Below are 22063 nucleotides of genomic sequence, written 5' to 3'. Positions count from 1 at the left end.
ACGAATGAGATCACTAGATTGAAGATGTTTATTTGTATACGTACCTTATTGTCTATCCTAGACCACGACGTCTCTGAAGGCGGGAGGAACCCGGTCCCTCTGCTCACCCCTTGCACGCCCGGCACTCCTGAGAAATACTCATCATTCACTGAATACAGATTTATTGATGGCTGAATGGGGTGTGGGGGGGAGTAGTAGGTGGGCGGCAAGTAAGCAGACAAATGTCAGATGGGAGCAGCTTGTGCCAGAGACTCCAGTGAAGGGCGACACCTCCAGAAGCACAACTAAGCAGCTTATGAGAAGGCCAGCGGGGATCCTCCGTCTCCCACCGCGGGTCTGGGCCACCCGCCTCCAGCCGCGCTCTGGGGACCTCGCGTCGCGCTCTGCGGCTGCCCGCGCCAGTGCCTGATGCAATGCTGGACACAGACCTCGCCCAAACCTGTATGTCTTCTCCTCCGCCTGAGCTCGACCCCTGACAACACTTATCCTCCTTCTGCCGGTCTCTTGTCTCGTAACCAACCCCTTCCTTTTCTGGTGAGCACCACCAGTAAGGCGAGTGTGGGGGCAGCTCTGGCCGCGGGGGATGGAGGGTCCTGCGACCGGAAGCCGGAAAGAAGGCTGTGCGGACGTGGTTCGGGGAAGCCGGAGCCGGACCCGGTGGGGCCGGCGCCATGGAGCCGCTGTACCAGCAAACGCACAAGTGAGAGCCGCGTCGGGGCCCGGGCGGGGTACAGCCAGGCGGGGTGAGGCCGCCTCCCGGGCCGTGGCTGTCGGCATCCGCCAGTGTGGAGGCCGAGTTGCGGCCGGGGCGCAGCCGGGGGCGGCTCGGAATTGCTCGGGCGGAGGGTCAGGCCTGGGTCCTGAGACGTTGGGCGGAGGGCTGCTGTGATCGTGGGCGTGACTGCCTGCTGGGGAGACGAGGTGAAGGGAAAGTCGCACCGACGGGACGTAATACTTTGCCGGGCACCTGCCAAGTCAGTGCTCCGGGTTGGTAGAGCTCGTGGGGAGACGGGCCCCTGCACGTAGGAGTTTACTGTTTAGTTGGGAAAGTCAAGGAACGTCCCCCAAAAAGAGCTGACGTGTGGCAGGATGGGATGGAGGGTAAAATGAGCAGTACAAACAGGATCAGCTTAAGCAACTTAGAAGGATCCATCCCTGGGCTAATGTCAGAAAAAGTTTCATTATAGCTCGCAGCTCCTAAATGGAATCCATCTCTGCTTGTGGTTGATTGACTGTAACCTTGTTGCTGCCGCATTTTGATTTTTTCCTTTTATTGTTACTTGGTTTATACTAAAGACCAAATTTTATGGTACGAAGAAATTGCTGTATGAGTAGCATTAAGTATTATTACTTGTTATTCGTATCAAGTTCCAGATTACCTCTAAGGAAGTTGAATTTTGACGTCGCTACTCATAACTTAAATTCCTTGGTAGTGTCCTTTATTCGTATTGCCCTGCATTTCTGGAACTTGCAAAGATCGGTATTATATAATTGAGTTGAGTTCGGTAATAGGGACCATGTCTCATCCTGTTATTTTGGGGGGGAATATTATGATTTATTTCATTTTTTTCTTGTAAAATATATGTAACAAAATTTACCATTTTAACCATTTCTAGTGTACAATTCAGTGACATTAAGTACATTCACAATATTGTGTAACCATCACACAAGCTATCCATTTCCAGAACTTTTTTATCAGCCCAAACAGAAACTCATGTACCCGTTAAGCTTTACCTCCCCATTCCTCCCTCCCAAGCCCCTCTGTTACCTCTAGTGACCTCTGTTCTACTCTGTGTCTCTGAATTTACCTATTCCAGATGTCACGTAAGTGGAATCATACAATGTATGTCCTTTTGTGTCTGGCTTATTTCACTTAGCATGTTTTCAAGGTTCATCTGTGTTGTAGCAACATGTATCAGAATATCCTTTCTTTATGGTTAAATAACCTGTGTGTGTGTGTAACAATTTGTTATCTATTCATCTGCTGACGTGCACTTGGGTTATTAACACCTTTTGGCTGTTATGAATACTGCTACTCCAAACATTGGTGTAAATTTGTTTGAGTCTTTGTTTTCAATTTTTTGGAGTACATATCTATACATATCTTGTTCTAACAACTTTCAATTTTATGCTGTAGTTTTGTTCTCATGAAAATGAAATAAAATAGGATCCATTTCCCTAATGAATTCACAACAAAAGAAATGCTTTGAAGCATTAGGAATAAGAGGATGATCATCCTCTTACTCTTTCATTTTCTAAATTTTGGGATTTCTTTTTACTTTAGTGATGAAGTATTTGCTTTGGGTGGGTGAAAATATAGACCCTACTTTGTAAAGATATTAAAATGACAGAACTTAATCTTACGCTGGAGAGCCCTTGTCCCATATAAAAATTATAGAAAGGAACTTAAAAACTTAGACCTGTGAGTCATTTGAAAAAGGAATGAAGCACAAAATTATGCTCATGTTACTAAGAAAAGGTAGATCTTTTATAATAAAGTGTTTACCCGAAAATAAGATGTAACCAGACCATCAGCCCTAATGCGTCTTTTAGAGCAAAAATTAATATAATATAAAAATTAATATTGTATAAGATCCGGTCTTATATTAAAATAAGACCAGGTCTTACATTAATTTTTGCTCCAAAAGACACATTAGAGTTGATGGTCCGGCTAGGTCTTATTTTCAGGGAAAGACGGTAGTAAGAGGGGGTGGGCCGAGTGTGCCTCAAGTTTATACAGCCTCATCTGGTTAGTTGATTTGGTTAAAGGACGTTGCTGAGGAGGTCGTGACCAGTTTATTCTCAAGAATAATTTTATTTGGAGAATCTCATACTGTACTTGTTATCAGTGCAGCGGGTAGCTGATCACAGAGAAATCTCGGTAGCTCAATTTTGTGTAAACTTCCGGAGAAGAGGAATACTAAATGGTGTCCCAAACTAGATTTGTGGAGTTTCGATGAACTACTTACCTTTGCAGGCCTCCAACAAACAACCTACCCTTGGACTCCGTAGCAGAGCTCACCACCTTTTTCTGTCAAGGGCTACGTAATAGATATTGCAGGCCCTGCAGGCCAAACAGTCTCTGTGGCAGCTACTCAACTGTGCTGGTGTGGCATGAAGGCAGCCATAGACAATATGTAAGCAAATGGATCTGAGTGTATTCCAATAAAACTTTACAAAAACAGGCAGTGGGCCAAATTGGGGCTGTCACTTTTAGGCCCTCTATTATGCAGTCACTGATCATTCAGCGAATATGGAGTACCTACTATGTGCCAGCACCGTTCTCAGTGCTGGTAGTACAGCCCTTGCCTCAAGGAGTTGACGGTCGTTCATGCTGCAGTATATTCTGATCTGCCTTTCTCCTCAAATACCAAACCAGTGGGAGTTCCTGCTCTACACCTCTTTGCCTCGTTTTCTTTATCTATAAAATGATTGTTTGGGGCTCGTTAAGCTGCAAGGCTCCTTTCCCTCCATAATACGAGTGATTGAGTATCTTTCAAAGGAAACACATGGAGCCCTGGGAGCATCAGAAAAGAACTTCTGCATTCTCAGAAATCAATGATTGTAGCTGAATTGACACAACAGTAACTGAACATATTAATTTTACTGGAACTTTGATCCCAATTTGTGATTATCTCTTGCTGTGTCCCTGAAAGTACATTGCAATTAGATAAACATTTTAACGTTAGGTATCTTAAAAACTCCTGAACTGCCTGAAGAACGAATGGGAAAAAAATAAGCCGAACAAACAGTTTACACTTAATGCATTAGAGTGAACTTTATAGAGGAGCCAATAGCCAGGCTTCTATTTTGAGATGCCAGTGGTTGTAAATGTGCCCCATGTGCCCCCTCTGTAGTCCTGAAGTTCTGATTCAGTAGGTCTGGAACACAAGAAGCTCTATTTCTTAACAAACTCTGAAGGTGATTTTGATGAGCGGGTAGGTTTAAGAACTATTACCTTATGTCACGACTAGTTTTTCCTTTTTCCTCTTGATGAGAGCCTAAATAATGTATAGTACAGGCAAAGTGGGTGAGGTGACAATGATCAGATGGTTTCACTGCTGTAAACTTAAGTAAAAACAACAAATTTTTCCAAGATGTATAGTTTACACAGCATTCTTATATTGGATTTGGATCTACCACCCTTTAAATAATTGTGATTATTAGTATTCCTACTTTACAGTTGAGGAAACTGAGGCACAAAGGAATTAAATAATTTGTTGTGTTCCTCAGCTGGTAAATAGTGGAACTACAACTTCAACCGATATCTTTTAACTCCAAAACTTTGTTTCCTGCTTATGGCGGTCAGAGGCAGCATGGATGGACTTTTAAAAGCAATTCTGCTTTAAAATTCTTCCTAGATCTACAGACCCTTTTTTAAAAATCAGCAACAGTGACCCTTGCTTACTTGCTGCTAAGTCTCTGCTTGGTTATGTCATCTCCCAAGCCCATCAAGGACCCATGCTGGATGGGGCTAGGACGTCTGATTTCCAGTGTCCACACACCCGAGCCTAGCATACTTGTGTATCATCTGTTCCTTACTGGCTTTGAGTGTGTTCGAATTCCCAGTTCAGTTTAAAACAGATTTTTCACTTGGCATGTAGGAGCTCCCACCATGCCATGCGTACTTGCTTTGTTTTGCATGTTTCTCTCAGGCATGAAATGTAGAGATCAGAATCGCTTTATTGGCTATATCTTTTCTAGTTCATTAGAAGCAAACCGATTGGATGGGGAAAGTCAGTATTGTTTCCCTGCAATTTCTTAAAGTTTATTCTTTTGGACTTAGAAAACAGTAGAAACTAGCTGAGTGTTAATGGGGTTTTGTGGGTGTTGGCCTCATCTCTGTCACCGTTCTCGTAGAATTTAGGAAGTGAAAGTCACGGGCAAGACCTTCCATGCCAACTCACTTTGCTCAGGAGGAGCCTCTGTAACACCCAGGGCAGGCCTTGTACACCGTTTAAACATACAGGAGCTCTTCTGTGTTTTCCTTTTCTTGAACAGTTAGTTCATAATTGTTCTTGTTGTTGGTTTTTTTTTTTCCCTTGTATTGAGCTGAAATCTATCATCTTGAAATTTATTTGTACCTTTTAGTCCCGGGTCTCCCTTAAGGGGCAGCAACAGAGAGCAAGCCCCTTCCTCTTCCTGTAGGTCAACTCTAGATAACACGAAGAGCACCAGCTACCTGTTTCACTTTTGTTTTTCCTTTTCTTTTCCAAGAGGCTTAGTATCACTAGCTCTTTTGACCATTCCTCTTTATGAGTTGACTTCTAAACTCTCCCCCCGTCATCCTGTTCCATCTCCTGTTGGGGGAAACCTTTCATTGATAGGGTCCCTTTAACAGATTGCTCCCAGCATTGGATGCCATTCTGGGTGTGCATTTGACTTTTTTAAAAATCTAAAGTCAAATGCTTTTCATGCCTGACAAATTTTATCCTACTGTTTTAGCCTAAATGGAAAATGTTACTGTTTGTTTTGTTGTACAGGATCCCTCATTATAGCACAGAATTGTGCAAATTTCATAAGCATAAGTTGATTTTTAAAAATACTGAACAAAGCATGGAGCCCAAGGCAGGGCTGCGGTGGCACACTGGAAATCACTCCCTAGCTGTAGTGTTGTCCATATTTATCATAAGGTATCATGTGAAACTATCAGATGCCTCTTGAAATCCATATAAACTTACTGTGGTATCCTCAGTGAGTCGCTCCTTTCCCACTATGGACACACCTGTGGTTTCATTTCCCTCTTGCCCTTGTGGACTGTTGTGATTGTATATCTCACATTTTTGTTGAATGAGTAAATGAGTGAATGGCTGAGTGAGTAAATAAATGAATGATAAAACTTGGTAAACCATTGACTCTACATCTGAAAAATTATTAGGATTAGTTATTTTATCTATGAAATATTTCAAACATATAAAAATAGAGAATAATATAAGCCATGTGTTAGGGCTCATTTAGTACACATGCTTCAGGTCATTGATTTAAAGACACAAGTAGAATTGAAAGCTCCCACAGCCATTCTCTTCCCTGTTGAGTGCATGCATGTTCCTAGAAGTGGAATGCTGGGTCGTAGGATATACATATATTTGACTTTCAGTTACTGTCAGAAATCTATTCAAAGTGTTGTTTCTATCAGTTTATAATCCCACCATGTGTGAGAGTTCTTGTTTCTCTCCGTCCTTATCAATGTGTGTTACCAAACTTTAAAATATTTGCCAATCTAGTGGGAGAAATGTGTTATCTCGTTTTTAATTTGCATCTGCCTGATGACTAGTAAAGTTGAGTGTCTCTTATATTTATTGACCATTTGTGTTTCCTATTCTCTTAATGGGTAAAGTTGCCCTTTACCCATTAAAAAAATTCTTTGTTTGATATTTCCTTTTTGTATCAGTTTGTTAGGATTCTGGACATTAGTTTTTCTTATCTGCTGCAGGTATCTTCCAGTCTTTGCCTGTCTTATTTATGGTCCCTTTGGTGTAAAAAAGTTTTTTGTTTCAATTCAGTCAAATGTATCAGTCTTCTGTGGTTTGTGGTGGTTTGGGAAGGTAGTTTTGTTTTTTATTTTATGAAATCCATCCTTTACCTAAGTCATAATGTGTACATCTGTATTTTCTTCAGAAAGTTTTAAAGCCTTCCTTTTTACATTTAGGTTGTAAACCATCTTGAGTTTATTTTTGTATATTACGTGAGGTATCGTTTTTCCCTGTGGGTAACAAACTGAGCCGTCGATGTTTACCTAAGTCCATTGTTTTCCCACCGATTTACGTCACCAAATCCCCAAATATGCAGGACTGTTTCTGGCCTATATTCTTTCCTCTTGAGTCAGGGTTAGGGGTTAGAGTTTGTGTATCTTCGTCTCTCTCTGCATACTGCTAGATCGTTTAAGTCTCTGTAATAGTCTTAATAGAAGGTATGACAAGGCGTCCCTTTCATACCTGTTCAGTGTCTTGGCTATTCTCCCCCCTTTTTTAGGACGTTCCTGTTCCTACCAATAATTTCACCAACTTTTCAGATTTTCTCTGGTAAGCTACCTCTGAAAATTACCCTCACCGCCTACATCCAGGCCTCCAGGAAAGCCCTAAAATCCTTTCTGTCAGTGTTACCATGCAGTCCTCTATAGCTGTTTCTACGGGTACCCGGATCCCGATGTTGGTTACCTCGAGTTGCAGGCCGACATCTGCCTCCTGCCTCCACGTGCCCCGTTCTCAAATGTCCAGACTTGCCTTCCTGAAGTGCAGTCTGGTCTCGCAGACTCTAGTGGTGACCTCTAGTTACCCCTCGGGGCCACGGGTCTTGCCCAGAAGCACTGTGGGAGTCATTAGAGGGCTGGCCTTGCTTCTGGCACCATGGGTCATGGTTAGAGGCTGCAATAAAGCCCTGGAAAAGACTAGAAGCAAGTTGAAAGCAAATTTGGGTCCTGGCTCGTGTCTGTGCATTTGGGGTCCCAGTCTGTGGTGCTCATGGTGGAGGATGGGTGCTGGCCTTTCCCTCGAGGTTGGGGATCCTGTAAGAACTCAGCAGGCCCCCTTCGTGTGGCTCTAACACCGAGAGATGGTAAGCACCAGGAGGTGGTTGTTGGGGGTAGTGTAAGAATATTGCTAGGACTCATCCCAGGGACCCCCAGGAAGGGTTCTGAGGGTGACCTTGGCCAAGCCCTGGGGAGCCGCCGGAGAGTGCTCTGGGCCTGATGTCTCGGACCACGCCAGAGGGCCAGGGTACAGTGTTGCTTTTCCAAATGAGATGGCAGCTGCCTCGTTGCCAGGGAAAGATGTTTCCCAAACAGGAGATTCCTATCTTTGAGGACCTTCCTCTGATGGTTTCCTCCAACTAATCGCCTCATCCCTTCTCCCTTCTGACCCCGACCCTCTTCCTGGCAGGCCAGCTTGCTCATAACCACGTGACGTGCCTTGTATGCCTTTTTGCATACCATCTGCATATCTCCCGCCACCAAATCGTGTTCCCTTCAAAATGATGTTGAGAACTCCATCACCCGCAAAACTCCTTCCAGCTTCCTCTTTCTCGGCCCAACCCGTTCCATCACTTGCCTTGGCACCACTGCTCTGAGCTCTTGAGCTTTCTGTTTGTTATGCTCCTATGTGAGTGTTCTCTTAAGTCTCCTCAGGACTTTTCTTGTCTCTCTGGCCTGTGTTCCTAATTACATCGTTCTCCAGGACAAGGATTTATATCTCTCTTGCACTTTGACTCCCCCTAGTACAGACCGGTGCTCAGCACATTGGGTCAAACAAAAGAGTGGGATTGGCTGGGTCCAGATAGAAGTTTATCATTTGCTTTGTGACCTTGAACAAGTTACATAACCTTTCTGGACTTCAGACGTCTTATTTATAAAATGAGAATGCTAGTGGACTTTCCTCATAGGCTATTGCCTGCAGAATGTCTGAGATGTGGTAAGCACTCAGGAAATGCTCCCAATCGGTAGTAGTAATACTAATGTTACCATATTGTGAACCATGCCAAAACGGGTGGCCCGAAGTGTCACATACACATTTTACAGTTCAGTGACGCTGGCCAGTTCAGTCAGTTACATGTTGGTGTCGGAAAAGTCTTTCCTGACTGAAGCGCTGTGATCGCTCCTGTCTCACTCATTTCCTCCCTCTTCCTTTGATAGGCAGGTGCATGAGATCCAGTCTCACATGGGACGCCTGGAGACGGCAGACAAGCAGTCTGTGCACTGTGAGTAATTAGCTGTGCAGACCAGAGTCCGTTCTCTGATGACGCGGTGCTAATGGGCTGGGTTTCCTGACTGCATTTCTGCTCGGAGGCTTAATGATTCAGCGAGGAATGAGTTCTGTTGTTAGGGTACAGAAAATCCTATGGCACAGTCACCGATTTCCCTGCTTGTGCTTTGGAATCCCACAGTCTCACCCCCCATTACCCCTCCACTCGACATGGCCCCGTGGGAGTGGAAGTCCTTCCTCCCACATTTGTCTTAATCTAATTACCTAGTCCTTAGAGGAATGTGCTCCACAAAAAGTCAGAGATGTGTAACTGGAATCGGTCATTTCTTCTGAGCTGAGAACGGTGGCTTTTTAGGATGGTTATTCAGAAATGAATGGCAATATTAGTTAGTTTCGGAAAACACTATGTTTCTTTGGAGAAGAGAGCTGCTTTGTCTTTCTGTTTCTTTTCTATAAGAAAAGGTCCTTTTCCTGAGCTGGCCGTGCAGACACTGCTGCTCACCCCCACACTGCAGAAACTGTGTCGTCACCTTACTGCTTGGCTGTCACCGTGCCTATTTCTCCTGCTTCCTCCGGTCTCCTTTCTGCAACCTCAACAGTACCTCTTGTTTTGCTTCCGTGCCCCCCCTTGTTCCAGCTGACCTAGGAAAGTGACATTGTTGTCATTTCTTTCTGGGGCAAGAAGCAGTCTGGGTGCCTTCTTTTGGGCTCGGTTTAGTTTGTGTCCATCGACTTTGTTTGCCTTCCCAACAATCTATTGTTACATGATTAGGAATGGAAAAGAGGTCATTTTGACTCTTTATCACAAGGGATAAGGAAAATGACTGTATTTATCATATCTTTACCTCTGTGGCTTGTTTCCTGGGCCTTTCCTAACAATATTGGTCTACACTGGGGACTCCAACATCAGCCCGCACATTCTTATGGAAAGCCTTAAGGGAACTCTTCTCTATGTTCAATTACTAATCCTCCCCTTTGTGCTTTTCTTTTAATCTCATGATTGGAGGGAATTCAATTGTCAGTCTTTCTACTCTAGATATTTACAGTCCATATCTGAGAATAATCGCAAAGGAAAAGAGACCTCTTTCTGTATCAGAAAATACTGCATTTTGCTTCAAAAATTTATTTGTACAACCTTTAAATGCTCGTTTTATTTTCTAAAGGAGAGAAATTTATTTCTTCAGATTTACTCCAGCTTGCTAAAAAATTGGCATTGTTATGGCATTAACTGCTATTTATATTTGAAACAACATTTACAGAGTCTCTTAGTATAACTTAAATTTTTTTCCATTATTCATTAGGGTATGCATTTTTCTCCTTTTGAAACACGTATTTCTCAGTCTGTTGGGTATGGAATAAAGATTATGTTTGATTTATCACTCTAATTTAAGTTCACTGTCTCTTTTCCAGCGATTCTTATTTTTTTCTTTTTGTACAGTAGTAGAAAACGAAATCCAAGCAAGCATAGACCAGATATTCAGCCATCTAGAACGTCTGGAGATTTTGTCCAGCAAGGAGCCCCCTAACAAAAGACAGAATGCCAAACTGTGAGTGCTGTGACACCCCAGGCCCCCAACACAGACCTTTCTCCCGGGGCGGGGGGGCTATCAAATAGTGTGAATCTCCATTTACACATTGAAAAATTGAGACTGTGCAAAGATCAAGTCCCCATAAAGCGCACAGTTCTGTTTGAGTGATACTCTCTCAAAATAAAACGTCTGTGAGGTTAGTGGCTCAGAAGGCTTGTGTCTCCTTACCCATCTGTGTCACTTTGAAATTTTGCCTCCAGTGCTGTTTTTCTGACCAGACCCATGGCCACTTGAAGCCTAGTGCTGCCAGAGCGTTTACTCTGCCCTTTGGTTCTCGTTACATTCTTGGGTTGAAATGAATCTTGCTCTTAATCACTTCAATCGGTCTACTTGTAGTGAAGACCGATCTAATGTTTGATACTCCCCCTTGAAATTAAAAATAAACCACTCTCACAACCTCCACCCCAGCCCCTGCTCCCGAAAGTGTTATGAAACTTTGTTGGTGCTTTACTCCAAAGATGCCCTTGGGCTTCTTCCAGGAGAGCGATATAATCCATAGCAGGTCAGGAAGAGGTCATCGAGCCTGCTTCCCGTCACCTGTTCCCTGTCATGCATCCAGAATCAGAAACCAGCAGGTATTTAAGTAAAGCTGCTGGAATCTCGTGTGCTACAACCCTGCTTTACCCACAAGCTACTTCTTTAGTTTCAACATCATTGGTCAAACTCCGATTATTTGGGGGAGGGCTAGCATGAAGTGGTATAGAGAGAAGTAAAATGTGTTCTTTCCTGAATATAAAGCCTGGTGACCTCAAATTGTGCCGCCCTGGGTTAATGGAATTGAATCTCTCTCTCTCTCAATTCTAGTCGTGTCGACCAGTTAAAGTATGATGTCCAGCACCTGCAGACTGCTCTCAGAAACTTCCAGCATCGGCGATACACAAGGGAGCAGCAGGAGAGACAGCGAGAGGAGCTTCTGTCTCGCACCTTCACCACCAATGTAAGCCAGGCGCCTGGGTGGGGTGCAGGGACTTGACAGCTGTTGGAGCTGGGGCTCAGGTCTCTCTCTGAGTTCATCCTCTTAGGGGGTGTCTGAAGCAGGCTGATGAGGAGGAGAGCAGCTGGAAATGGCAGTGGACTCTGTGCACTGCCCCAGAGACTGTACCTATACAGGGAATCTCTCTTCTAACACAGAAACCGGAAGAGGAAGCACTTAACTTGAGGAAATGGGCAGAGGCGAAAATTACCTGGTGTGACTGGGCCGCTGCAGAGAGGTCACAGTTGACATGCTGGAAACGTTTTTTAAGATCAGATAGAGACAGATGATTAGAACTTCGACCATCTGTAGTGAAGGCAGCATTTCCAAGCTGCCTTCAGGCAATGGCCATTATGCTGTGTATGTGTGTGGTTCTAGTGTCAGGTGCATTAAAGTGTTTTCGTCTCTCGTCTGAGCAGCCATTTGGAGGAATTTGTCTGCAGACGGATTGCTTGGCTTGAGCGTGTTTGAAAGTGGCCTGTAGGTTTGCGTGTTTGAGTTTGTAGAGCACTCTTGTCCCTGCCCTTGGGGCTCAGGCTCATTTCCTGCACGTGGCTGTGGCGCGCACTGGCCTTCTCGTGTCCTGCATCATATCGTCCAGCAAATAAGGGGGGTTTTGTTAGGGTTTTTGTTTTTTATTTATTTTGGTATTTTGGTTTTTTTCATAGAGATGTTCATTTTCTAGAGGTCTTAGGTTTCAGAGCGTACAATCACTTCCCATTGTGCAGGTATTTCACTCTCTTTGCTGTGTCCACACTTTCCCCAAGTGTTTCAGGATGAGCCTCTGTAGTCTCTGTTTCTCTAGAGCCAGCCGTCCAGTGCCAGTTACTAACAATTGAAAAGTGTGATAAAGGCGTGTTGGTAGTGTAGTGGTAAGATAGCCGACTTTCAGAGCGTCATGAACTGTACGACTCACTGAAAGGTGTTGGGTGGGCTTTTGATAGTTATGGCATTGGTTGTTCAGGCCTCTTTTAGGCCAGAGCTGATAGCTGAGAATTATTTTGTGTCTTACCAGCCTGGTGTGATGCTGTAAATACAGTGGGCTTTTAATAAAAACTGACTTTTTTTTTTCTAAATTTTTTGGTGTGACAATTGTTAGTGAAATTACAAAAACTGACTTTCTGAATGAAGTCCTCCTTGTTATTCTGTGATCTGGAGTGATACGTCTTTCTGAGAGATAATGGCCTTTCAGGTGGGAGGGTAAGACAATTTATATATAAAAGGCATTTAACAAATGCTTACCAAGTAAATGCATGAAGCCTCTAATAGACTCATTCAAACACTGGAGTCTTGTGCTCCAGCGAGCATTAGCTGTATGCAGAACAGCACTTAAGATGCAGAGAATAAAGCGCGTGAAAAAATGATGACTCCTTCCTGTGAGAAATGCCTGCGTTAGCAAGGGGGAGTGAAAATGTGTACATAAAAATGATTTTGAACTTGAACAGCAAAGGAAAAGTGGTTTACCGTCTTTGTGATGATGAAAAGTAAAAATGGCCCTGGTTGGCAAAAGAATTTGTGATTGTCAGGAGGCGGTAAGAGAACAGTATTACGGCTGGTCGTGACTTGTTTCTGTGTACAGTCTGTGTGAGTGTATCTACGTCAGTGTAAAGTTAGAGCCAGTGTTCGAGCCTAGGATTGGTTGTGGTGTTTCTCCCACAGGATGGTTAAGAGAGCTGGCTCTGCACTCAGTACCGATCCATGCCTGCCGGACTTAGCAGCTCTGTGAGGTCTTGGGCATGTTATTCCACCTGTCTGGGCTTCAGTTCCTTCATCTCAAAAATGGGGATAATGCAGTAACCACCTCGTAAGGTTAGGATGAGGAACAAGTGAGCTTAGGGTAGTGAGCGTGCAAAGTGGAAAGTATTTGGTCAGTATTAGTTTTTGTCTCCCTTTTGTACAGACTTTTCTGCCTGCTTAGGAGAATAGTCCCATCTGAACACCCGTAGGCCTTCAGCAGAAAGCACAGTGCCTTCTATCCTTATTCTCAGTCTAATTGGAGGATAAGTTATGGGTAAAATAGCTAAGGAACAAAAGCAAACACTGGATACTATATTAAGGGGAAGCCAAAAAAGGAACATTGGAATGAGCTGGGTGAGTGAGTAGTCAGAGACAGCTTTCAGAGAAGCCCAGTGAGGTCTTGAAGGAACAGAGTTTTTCCTAAGTGAGTGGAATGACGCAGAGGCGGGAATTAGCAAGACTTGAGCAGTGCATCGCATTTGTAGAGTAACGGTCTGAGGAGCGTGGACACAGGCCACCCCGCACCTTCGCTTTGCCCTCTCTTCTCTGTTAGGCTCCTCTGGTTCTTGCACCGTTCCCTCTGGCTGTTCTGGCTCGGCCGTGGCCAAAAGGCAGAGCAGTCAGACGTGGTGGAACCTCAGGAGCCGGCCAGCAAGCAGTTAATCAAGTGCCTGCGTTTCTTTCACAGGACTCTGCCACCACCATCCCCATGGATGAATCACTGCAGTTTAACTCCTCCCTCCAGAACATTCACCATGGCATGGATGACCTCATTGGAGGCGGGCACAGTATTCTGGAGGGACTGAGATCCCAGAGACTGACCTTGAAGGTGGGGGCCCTCCCGGGGGACGGGGACAGGGACAAGGCCTCTTGTTTTGGCCTCATCTAACGGTTTGGTACCTGCGTTTACGTTTTGGTTACGAGTCCCCAAATTGTGATACTGTGATGGTGAGACAGAGCCCCTGAGTTGGGATCCTTCCTGTGGGCGCTGAGAATTTTGAGCCAAAAGTAATTGAATTCCCTTTGCCAGTAGGTGTTTCTCGTGCTTGAGACGAATCATGAGATGGGACATCTTTTGGTAGCCAGGCCCTTTTTCCATTTACTGAACTTACATGAAAGTGACTGCTGCTCTGAGGAATCAGTCAGAGACGATGAAATTCTGTTGTAGAATCCACTGTGATGAGAAGGGAGACGTGGCTGTACTTTGGTGCCTCACTCTCAGGGTGTATTCCCATAGGGCCCCGGGGCTGCCTTAGAACCTGATCTTTTGTGCTGGCGGCAGTAACCGAATCCCAGGGGTGGAGCCCTCGGGCTGCCCTGGTTGATTAGCAGCATGCAGCTTCTGGAGCACGTGCTGCTGCTCCCCAGGACTCTTTATCTCCCTTTAGTCCCAGGTTTTGCTAGAAGCCCCGCCCCACAGGCTGAGGCCCCAACCCCTGGGCGTGGTTTGCAGAAACATTACACAGACTGGATGTCAGTCATGATGTTTCAGCCTCAGCCCTTTTCCTGTATCAGCCCTGATGGATAATGGGGTGTGGGCTGTGCTTGTTATCAGGGCGTGGGTCCCTGTGAACGAAGCACTCCCAGCCACTGAGCTGTGAGAAACAGTCACTGGGAAGCGTGAGCTTTATCTTAGTGTTTGTTGCACCACATGGAGCCTGTCAGCTCTGCGGAGTTGAGGACATTTCTGCCGCCTTTACCAGGGAGAAGGTCAGGCGAGCCACGAGTGACACTGACTTCCAGCTGATGGCTGCAGTGCTGATGGTGTGAAGTGTGGTCTCTGACAGCTTCACGGTGCCCCCGTTTCAGAACAGCCACCTGCGTGATCTAAACTGATGTGTTGCCTCATCTGCCCTTTTGGTAGAAAACTGCTGGCCTCCTTCCCACATCTCAGAAAAACCCTCTCAGGGCAGGACTGACCATGTCACACAGCGTCGCCCAGGGAGGGTTAGAGCTTCTTGTTAAAGCAAATGTTAGCTTCCTGCCGTAGTCCGCTACTGCTGAGGAGTGCAGCAACTCCTGTCCCTCCCTGCATGGTCACCAGAAGTGACGTCTGGGAAGCCTGGTGAGGCCGTTGGAGGCTGGGGTGTGAGGTTTCCAGCCCGGTTTCCTCTGCACACCCACTACCACCTATCTTCTGTCACTTGATTGCTTCCGCCGGCCTCCCACAGCACCTGTCAGGGAATGTTCTGGTTTAACCACTTGAAAGGAACGTGGGAGAGAGCATGAAGGAGCTGGGTCCTGATTTGGGGAAATATATTTCGTGGTTGAAAACAAATACTGTCTTTGAAATTTATAGTAATTTTCAAGTGATTTTTCATAGCTTGATACTTGAACTTCAGGCAGTGAGGAAATGATCTGCGCTTTTAGAGCGAAGCAGAATCTCTAGCAAAAGTCTAACATTTACCGCCCTTTTTGTGGAAGAAACATGTCTCTGGTCTCCTCTGGCAGTAATCAAGCCTGACTGGAGAAGTCCCTCTCCGTGAGACTTTTCCAGCGGTCTGGGCAGAGCGGAGGTGGGAATTCCCGTCCGTGGTGCCTCGTGTCATTCTCACTGGTCTAGTCTCCTCTCAGTTGCTCGTTAATGTGTTGTTCATTTAAACAAATGGGTGTGGGCATTAGTTAGATGCCATCCGTACAAATACAGTTGGTAATGTGTTTAGATGTAATTTGGTGTCTGTCCAGCAGTCACTTATTTCATGAGACATTGAATGTGCTTAAAAATGAAAATTAGAAAGCAGAGAAGGGCAGGCTGCGTGGTTTAGGAATGAAATATCCATTTGTTTTTGGTGGGGGGTGCTGACCATTATACAAGGGGTTTTATGTTGTGTGGTGTCGGTCAGTTGCGTTTCTGTCGTTCCTTTTTGGGCCACTTCAAACCGTCTCCTAAACATGGACTCTGACCCACACATTGTTCTCAGTACAATCCCCAAGACTTCTTCTCTACAAAGTAGAGCAGAAATCTGATAGCAAGCATTTTGGAGCTACGGAGTAGGGCAAATTGTTTTTGATGTTGCTTTTTTTTAATATAAAATAATTTAAATTTTGTACTGAGGTGTCATGTACATACAGAGAGGTGTACAGGTCCTATTGTATGGGTCGTGGAATCTTGACAAGTGCACACCTTTGTAACTCACACTATCAAGGTCATTTTCGTCACCCCTGAAAGATCACTTGTGCCCTTTCCTGTCAGTCTACCCTCCCCCCCCCCCCCGGCAACCAGTTTCTGATTTATTTCACCATAAATTAGTTTTGCCTGTTATTGAACTGCATATAAATATATTTATATGACTATTTTGTGTGTGGCGTCTTCCTCAGGAATGCTTTCCAGGCTCATTTGTATTATTACATGTTGGTAATTGGGTCCTTTTTATTGCTGAGCAGTGTCCCATTGTCAGCTGTCTCATGAAGTACATGTTCATCCTCTGGTGATAAACACCTGGGTGGTTTCAATTTGGGATACTCTGTTTTCTTCTACAAGCTTTATTATAGTTTCAGCTTTTGTGTTTAATTCTATAATCCATCTGAAATTAATCTTTGTGTTTCATGAATTGAGGATCATTGTTTTACGAACGTATGTACATGTACTACATGTGAGACGTGTGTGAGATGTTTATTCTGTAGCCAGTTGTTACAGCACATGTGTGGAAAGACTTTTCTTTTGCCCTTGCATTGACCCGCTACCTCGATCAGAAATCATTTACCCGTATGAGAGCGATGGTTTCCAGCGTGACCAAGAGACTGTCTGTTGGCCAAGTCCCATCTCCTACTGACATGGACCCACCTTTGCAAAACGCGTTGATCTTTGTTTCCCTCTCTCCTTGTCTGCCCCAGGGGACTCAGAAGAAGCTCCTGGACATTGCCAACATGCTGGGCTTGTCCAACACGGTGATGCGGCTCATCGAGAAGCGGGCTTTCCAGGACAAGTACTTCATGATCGGGGGGATGCTGGTCACCTGTGTGGTCATGTTCCTCGTGGTGCAGTACCTGACGTGAGCCAGCCAAGCCCAGTGGCTGAACGGCGTTCCAGTGCGTGAGTGTGTGTGAGTGTGTGTGCGTGACCGTGGGAGGGCTGCCCAGAGGCTCCCGTTTGAAATGTGTGTCCCTTGTAACTGTGAAGGCCACTCCGAAGTCAATGTGATCTGTAACCTCGTGGGAGTTTCCAACCTGCTCTGTTTTCTGTGACATCTTGGAGGGGAAGCTAGCGCTACCAAGATTCATGGTGCTTAGGAAATGAAAGAAGTCCCTGATCTCTTTCTCTCACTCTCACTCTTACTGGGGGAGGAAGTGATGGAAGGATAAGGGATGATGAAGGAAGGGAAAGGAAAAGAATAGCTTTGGTGGTTTTGTCCACATAGCCCATGTGCGCCCCGGGAAGGCTTTCACGGTGAGCCTTATGGACAGGACTCCCCACACTTTGTCACCATTCGGTCTTTCTGGCTCCTACTGGGGAGGCTGGAGCAGAAGCGGAGAGGAGGATGGAAGAGGTCTCCTTTTCTTGTGCGCATTATAGTGGAGTGATTCTCATACTCTTGCTACTAGCAGACTCCCCACTCCCAAAAACAACACTGCTAATACTTGTCACCCTCCCTGGAAGCAACTACCTAGAGGAAGAAGCATGGGTGCCGTGCTGACGAGTCCCATTTCCCATCACAATTGTTGGCTGCTTCTCCTTCCTAAAGTGAGGCCACTGTTATTGTTCTGGGCATGTTCAGTGTTGTGACTGAAGACCCTAGTCACTGTGTTTTGGGGGATAGTTAATAGAATGATTGGCTTTTGAGGTTCCCAGACTGCACCCTGGCACCCAGGCCCAGGCTTTGGTGGGCCTTTACCCCTTACACAGTAGCTGTGAGCAAAGGTTCATGATTTATCACGTACAGTCTTACGTCTAGTTTTAGCATCTCTAATTCTTTGGCTCTCTTCCTTTCCTTGTTGAAATGTATTAGCAACTACCAGCCAAGCGCCCATTCAGCCCAGCCAGTGTGGGCAGGTGCCACCCTGAAACCACCCTGGTGTCCTTGCGAGACACTGTTTTCCAGACCAGGCCCTTTTTCCTTCTCTGACCAACTCCGGACTAAGGCTGTACCACTCCCTGGTGTAGTGTGGAGTTTATTGTAAAGCCAGTCTGCCTGTTGTGATTAATAACTGACATTACCAGGAAGACATGGTTAGCATATTTGTTTCATCCATTTCAGTCCCTACCAGCTCTAGGCTCAGTAACCTGATGGCAAGACACAAAATAGCACTCAGAATTTCCCGGAGATCCTGGAAAGCCGGTCAGCATTAACCACACCTTTGATTGTCTTGCCCCACTTCCTGTCTTTGTTTCCTGTTACTTGGACTGTCTTCTGTTTTCCTTCCCTTTTCTGTGTGTGTTCCATTCCATCTCCCTTACTCACCTCCCAACTGTTTCTGTAGCAATATTGGTCTTTTTAGCCACAACTGTGGCATAAATCCCCTTTTGGTGAATGTTTTTCTTAATAGTCACGGATTTTTAACATGAGTTTCCTAGGTACTGATTTCACATTTTTGGTGGGATCGCCATTGCCCCTACCCCTCTGGACTTCACAGGGCCGTGGGTCTCCAAGAAGGGGGAAATCTCTGACCCCTTCATAAAAGGATTGCGGGTCCCGCCAGAATGAAAATAGTGGCTTGGAGGGTGAAGAAAGGGGTTGAGGTATCTTCAGCCCCAGATCTCACTTTGGAGAGGCAGTTTGAAATTTCCCTCACACCCGGCACCCCTGCCATCTTAGGGACCCACCACAGGGCTCCTAGCAGTCCGTGAAACAGGTGTTTAAAGTACACAGACCTGGTTGTCCTATCCCCTGGGCCCTGAAGATCCTGCCAGACAGTGCACTTTAGGGGAAAGTGTACAAGGAGCGGCTAAGCCATTTGGACTTGAACTCCAGGGCCCCGAACCTCCCCCCCCCCCCCCCGCACCCTGCCCTCCATTGGCTGATGTGACATCTATTTATAGTATACACCAGGAAATTTCCACGCTTGCCTTTATGGTAATCGTTGGACTTGAACCAGAAGTAAGGCCTTCCTTCATGCTACACCTTCAGAGCCATTCTCCCTAGTTTGTAAAACTGGGGGCAGTATGTGGGTCTTTACCATCCTGGGTAGGGAACAGCCGCCACAGTGTGTCTTTGAAAAACATACCTTGGCCTAACTGGGTGCTTCCCAGTCCCCAGAATGTAGGGGAGGGTCCCAAGCCAGGGAAAGAGCACCCCCTAGTGGCGTCAGGGTGAATTCTTAGGTTGAGCTGGCGCAAGAATGTCCGGCAGACAGAGAGCCTCTACAACCTTGTCCGGGCTTTTGGTACAAGGTTTGCCTGCTGTGGTTTAAGACAGATGGGTTGTCAAGGACCCTGGGGATATCGTCATTCTGTGGAATTTACTCAAGGTGTGACCACCTTAAGACAAGCCAAACTCAAAGACCAAGTAGGTAGGAGAGTCAATTGTATAGATTGCTTCATTGCTGGGTTTTCCTAAGTCCTTTGCCTTGAAGAATTGTAATGGGTTTGATTCGCAAATTTGGACGTGCGCCCATTGTTTTTGAAACACATCAGTTGAATAAAGTTGATTTATTTTATTTAGAAAATTATGTTTTGTAAAGCAATTTGACATTCATTGTGATAACTAATGACCCCTTTTTTTATGTTTCCAGGGACTGGGCAGGCTGTCTCAGAAGCAGCTGGGAAACTTTTTTTTTTTTTTTTGCTTTTTTTTTATTTATTTTTGGGAAACTTTTTAAATGATAGATTCCTGGGGCCTACCCCACACCTCTGAATTATAATATTTTAGGTGTCTCAGGTAATTCTGGTGTGTGCGTTTTAGAACCATTGTCTTTTAGACAGAAGGCTTTTGTCTTAGTTGTACTTAGCTTGGCATCAGATGACTTGAATTCCAGTCCTCACTTTATTACTTACTAGCCCTCGCTCCCCGTCTTTGTGTCTCAGCCTCAGTGTCCTCAGTATGTGAAACGGGGATGGTAATAATGACCTTCACAGAACTGCAGTGAGGACAAAATGATCCAGCATGTGGATCAGTGAGGGTGCTCTGGCCTGCACGTACCACCCCCTCCAATTCCATGCAGCTTAGGCAGTAAGAACTTGTGGCACTGGGGCAGGCTGCTGGGTTGCTTGATTCAGGGCTCTGCCCTCAGCCGGAGAGGGCAGGCTTGGGCTGCCTAGGTTCCCTGAGAGCATGGAACTCGGGAGAGGGGGTGTAGGAGAGGCTGGAATTGTTGCCTGTTAAAGTTCATTCATTCACTCATTCAGTACTAATTGAGCACCACTGTGTGCCAGTCATGGGGTTGGGCCTTGGGAATACAAACCTGATTCAACAAGGTCCTCACGGTTTCTGAAGATCTGGAATTAGGACAGGGAATGGCTGGGCTGGCCCGTCTCTGTTCCATGATGTCTGAGGCCTCAGCTGGAAGATTCCAAGGCTTGGGAAGAGAATTACGTGAATGATCACTCACATGTCTGGTGCTTGATGTGGCTGCGCTCCGTGGCTGGGGCTATCCACCTGGAACACCTGCAGGGCTTCGTGTATCAGGGCTTCCTCACAGCATGGGACTGGGTTCCCAGGGCACGTGACTCAAAGGAGAGAGCCAGGTGGCGCTGCATCCTGTTTATGACCAAACCTCAGAAGTCACATGGCATCAGTTCTGCCATACTCCTTGGAATGTGGCAGTCACAAGCCTCCACCACCCCTCGGCAGAAGTGTTGGTCACGGTTTTAAGAAGAGCACATGGGATGCGATAAATCCCTGAGCACGGCCATCTTTCGAATGTAGAGTCTGCTACACTCCCCTTGAATAATGTACACATCTAGCTCACAACAATACACTGCACAAACTTCGTCACCATAGGCACCATGTAGCCTCTACTCACCTGAGACACTAGGGGAGGCTTTTGAGCTGAATCTCGGCTGAGTCAGAGTTGATCAAGTACAGCTTGAGAGGAAGGTCTCTGCAGAGGAAATAGTGTAGAGCAAAAGTGTGTGTCCTGGGTGGGGCAGAGGAATTCCTGTGGCTGGAGCTTAGGCTTTGGGAACACACACACCTGTCAGAGCAGGCTCATTGCTCTTTCCCCAACTCTATTCCCCGCCCCTCTGCACACAGTAGGCACTTAATAAATACTGACTGAAACTGGTATGACTGTGTATCAAAGAGACAAACATATCCCACAATGAATCAGTACGCCTCCTGGATGTGGCATGGAATGAAGGCAGGCAAGAAGTCACTGTAGGAACTTGAGGTCCTTTTCCATAGTTGCTGGCTTTCTAACATTTTCAGTGTCTGAAAGAGGCCGCAGGAGCTGGTAGCAGTACCTGAATCACTTTCCTATCCCTCTCCTCCAGCAAGATTCTTGGATCCTTTTTCCTGTCTACTGGACCCCAACCCACACTCACTGCTGCCCCATGTAGGGTGGGGAGGAGGCAGATGGACCAGGAGACAGGGATAGGGGAGTGAAAGGGCCGGGAAGAGAGGGATGGAGAGGAGGGGAAATGAGAGGAGCGGGAGAGGGAGAGAAAATTGAATCTGAGTATATGCCCAGTGCCAGAGCCAAAATCCCACAGCACAAATTGCTTTTTCCTTCGTACGTGTCCCAGGGAAAGGCCCAATTAAAATAGTACCTATTGGAAACGGAAGAGTAATTGCAGCAGGAAGCTCATTAAGCATGTCCTGGAGCATGCAGAGGGCAGCCTTGAGCTCGAGGAACATCCTCTGTGTTCTCAGACACCCCTGAGCTGAGGGGCAGGACGCAGGCTGCCCCAGCATCTCCCCTGTCTCAGACCGTGCACAGCAGCCTGAGAAGAGCCTGGGCCCGTCTCTAAGAGGGGCACCCTGTGCCATGGCAGGGGAGTTCAGTGAGCTGACTGAGATGGGGGCCTGATGGGATGAAAACTGTTGTGTTCCAAATCCCAGAGCACAGGAAAAGCAGAGATGGAAAGGGTCTGAGGGACCACCAAGGGAGAATGACTTGCCAAGGGTCACTCAGCCAGTTGGTAATAACATCTGGAATCAGAATGGAGGTGCCCTAATCCAGTGCTCTTGTCA

At 46.0% G+C, this 22063-nt stretch overlaps 1 protein-coding gene across 4 annotated transcripts; it reads left to right on the top strand.

The window, feature by feature from the left end:
• The first annotated feature begins 593 nt into the window (after positions 1-593).
• On the top strand, positions 594-19598 carry GOSR2 (golgi SNAP receptor complex member 2). 4 transcript variants are annotated; one of them, XM_081029993.1, is made up of 6 exons: positions 594-700; positions 8627-8691; positions 10135-10243; positions 11090-11222; positions 13684-13824; positions 16830-19598. In XM_081029993.1, exons 1-6 carry the CDS (start codon positions 672-674, stop codon positions 16989-16991), a joined length of 639 nt encoding a protein of 212 aa, XP_080886119.1. In that variant the 5' UTR covers positions 594-671; the 3' UTR covers positions 16992-19598. The 4 variants fall into 4 exon arrangements, with proteins under 4 accessions (XP_080886119.1, XP_080886116.1, XP_080886118.1 ...); XM_081029990.1 differs by having other exon boundaries at positions 602-700; positions 10138-10243; XM_081029992.1 differs by lacking the exon at positions 13684-13824 and having other exon boundaries at positions 602-700; positions 10138-10243.
• The last annotated feature ends 2465 nt before the right edge of the window (positions 19599-22063 follow it).

Source organism: Rhinolophus hipposideros (genome assembly GCF_964194185.1).
Source record: "Rhinolophus hipposideros genome assembly, chromosome: 20".
Taxonomy (NCBI): domain Eukaryota; kingdom Metazoa; phylum Chordata; class Mammalia; order Chiroptera; family Rhinolophidae; genus Rhinolophus; species Rhinolophus hipposideros.
The sequence above is the reverse complement of the archived record's forward strand: the minus strand, read 5'-3'. Positions and strand labels throughout refer to the sequence as shown.

Coding starts and splice junctions, on each gene's coding strand:
- GOSR2 (XM_081029993.1), top strand. CDS start 672: ATGGAGCCGCTGTACCAGCAAACGCACAA. Junction 701..8,626: donor CTGTACCAGCAAACGCACAA/GTGAGAGCCGCG, acceptor TTCCTTTGATAG/GCAGGTGCATGAGATCCAGT. Junction 13,825..16,829: donor CCCAGAGACTGACCTTGAAG/GTGGGGGCCCTC, acceptor TGTCTGCCCCAG/GGGACTCAGAAGAAGCTCCT.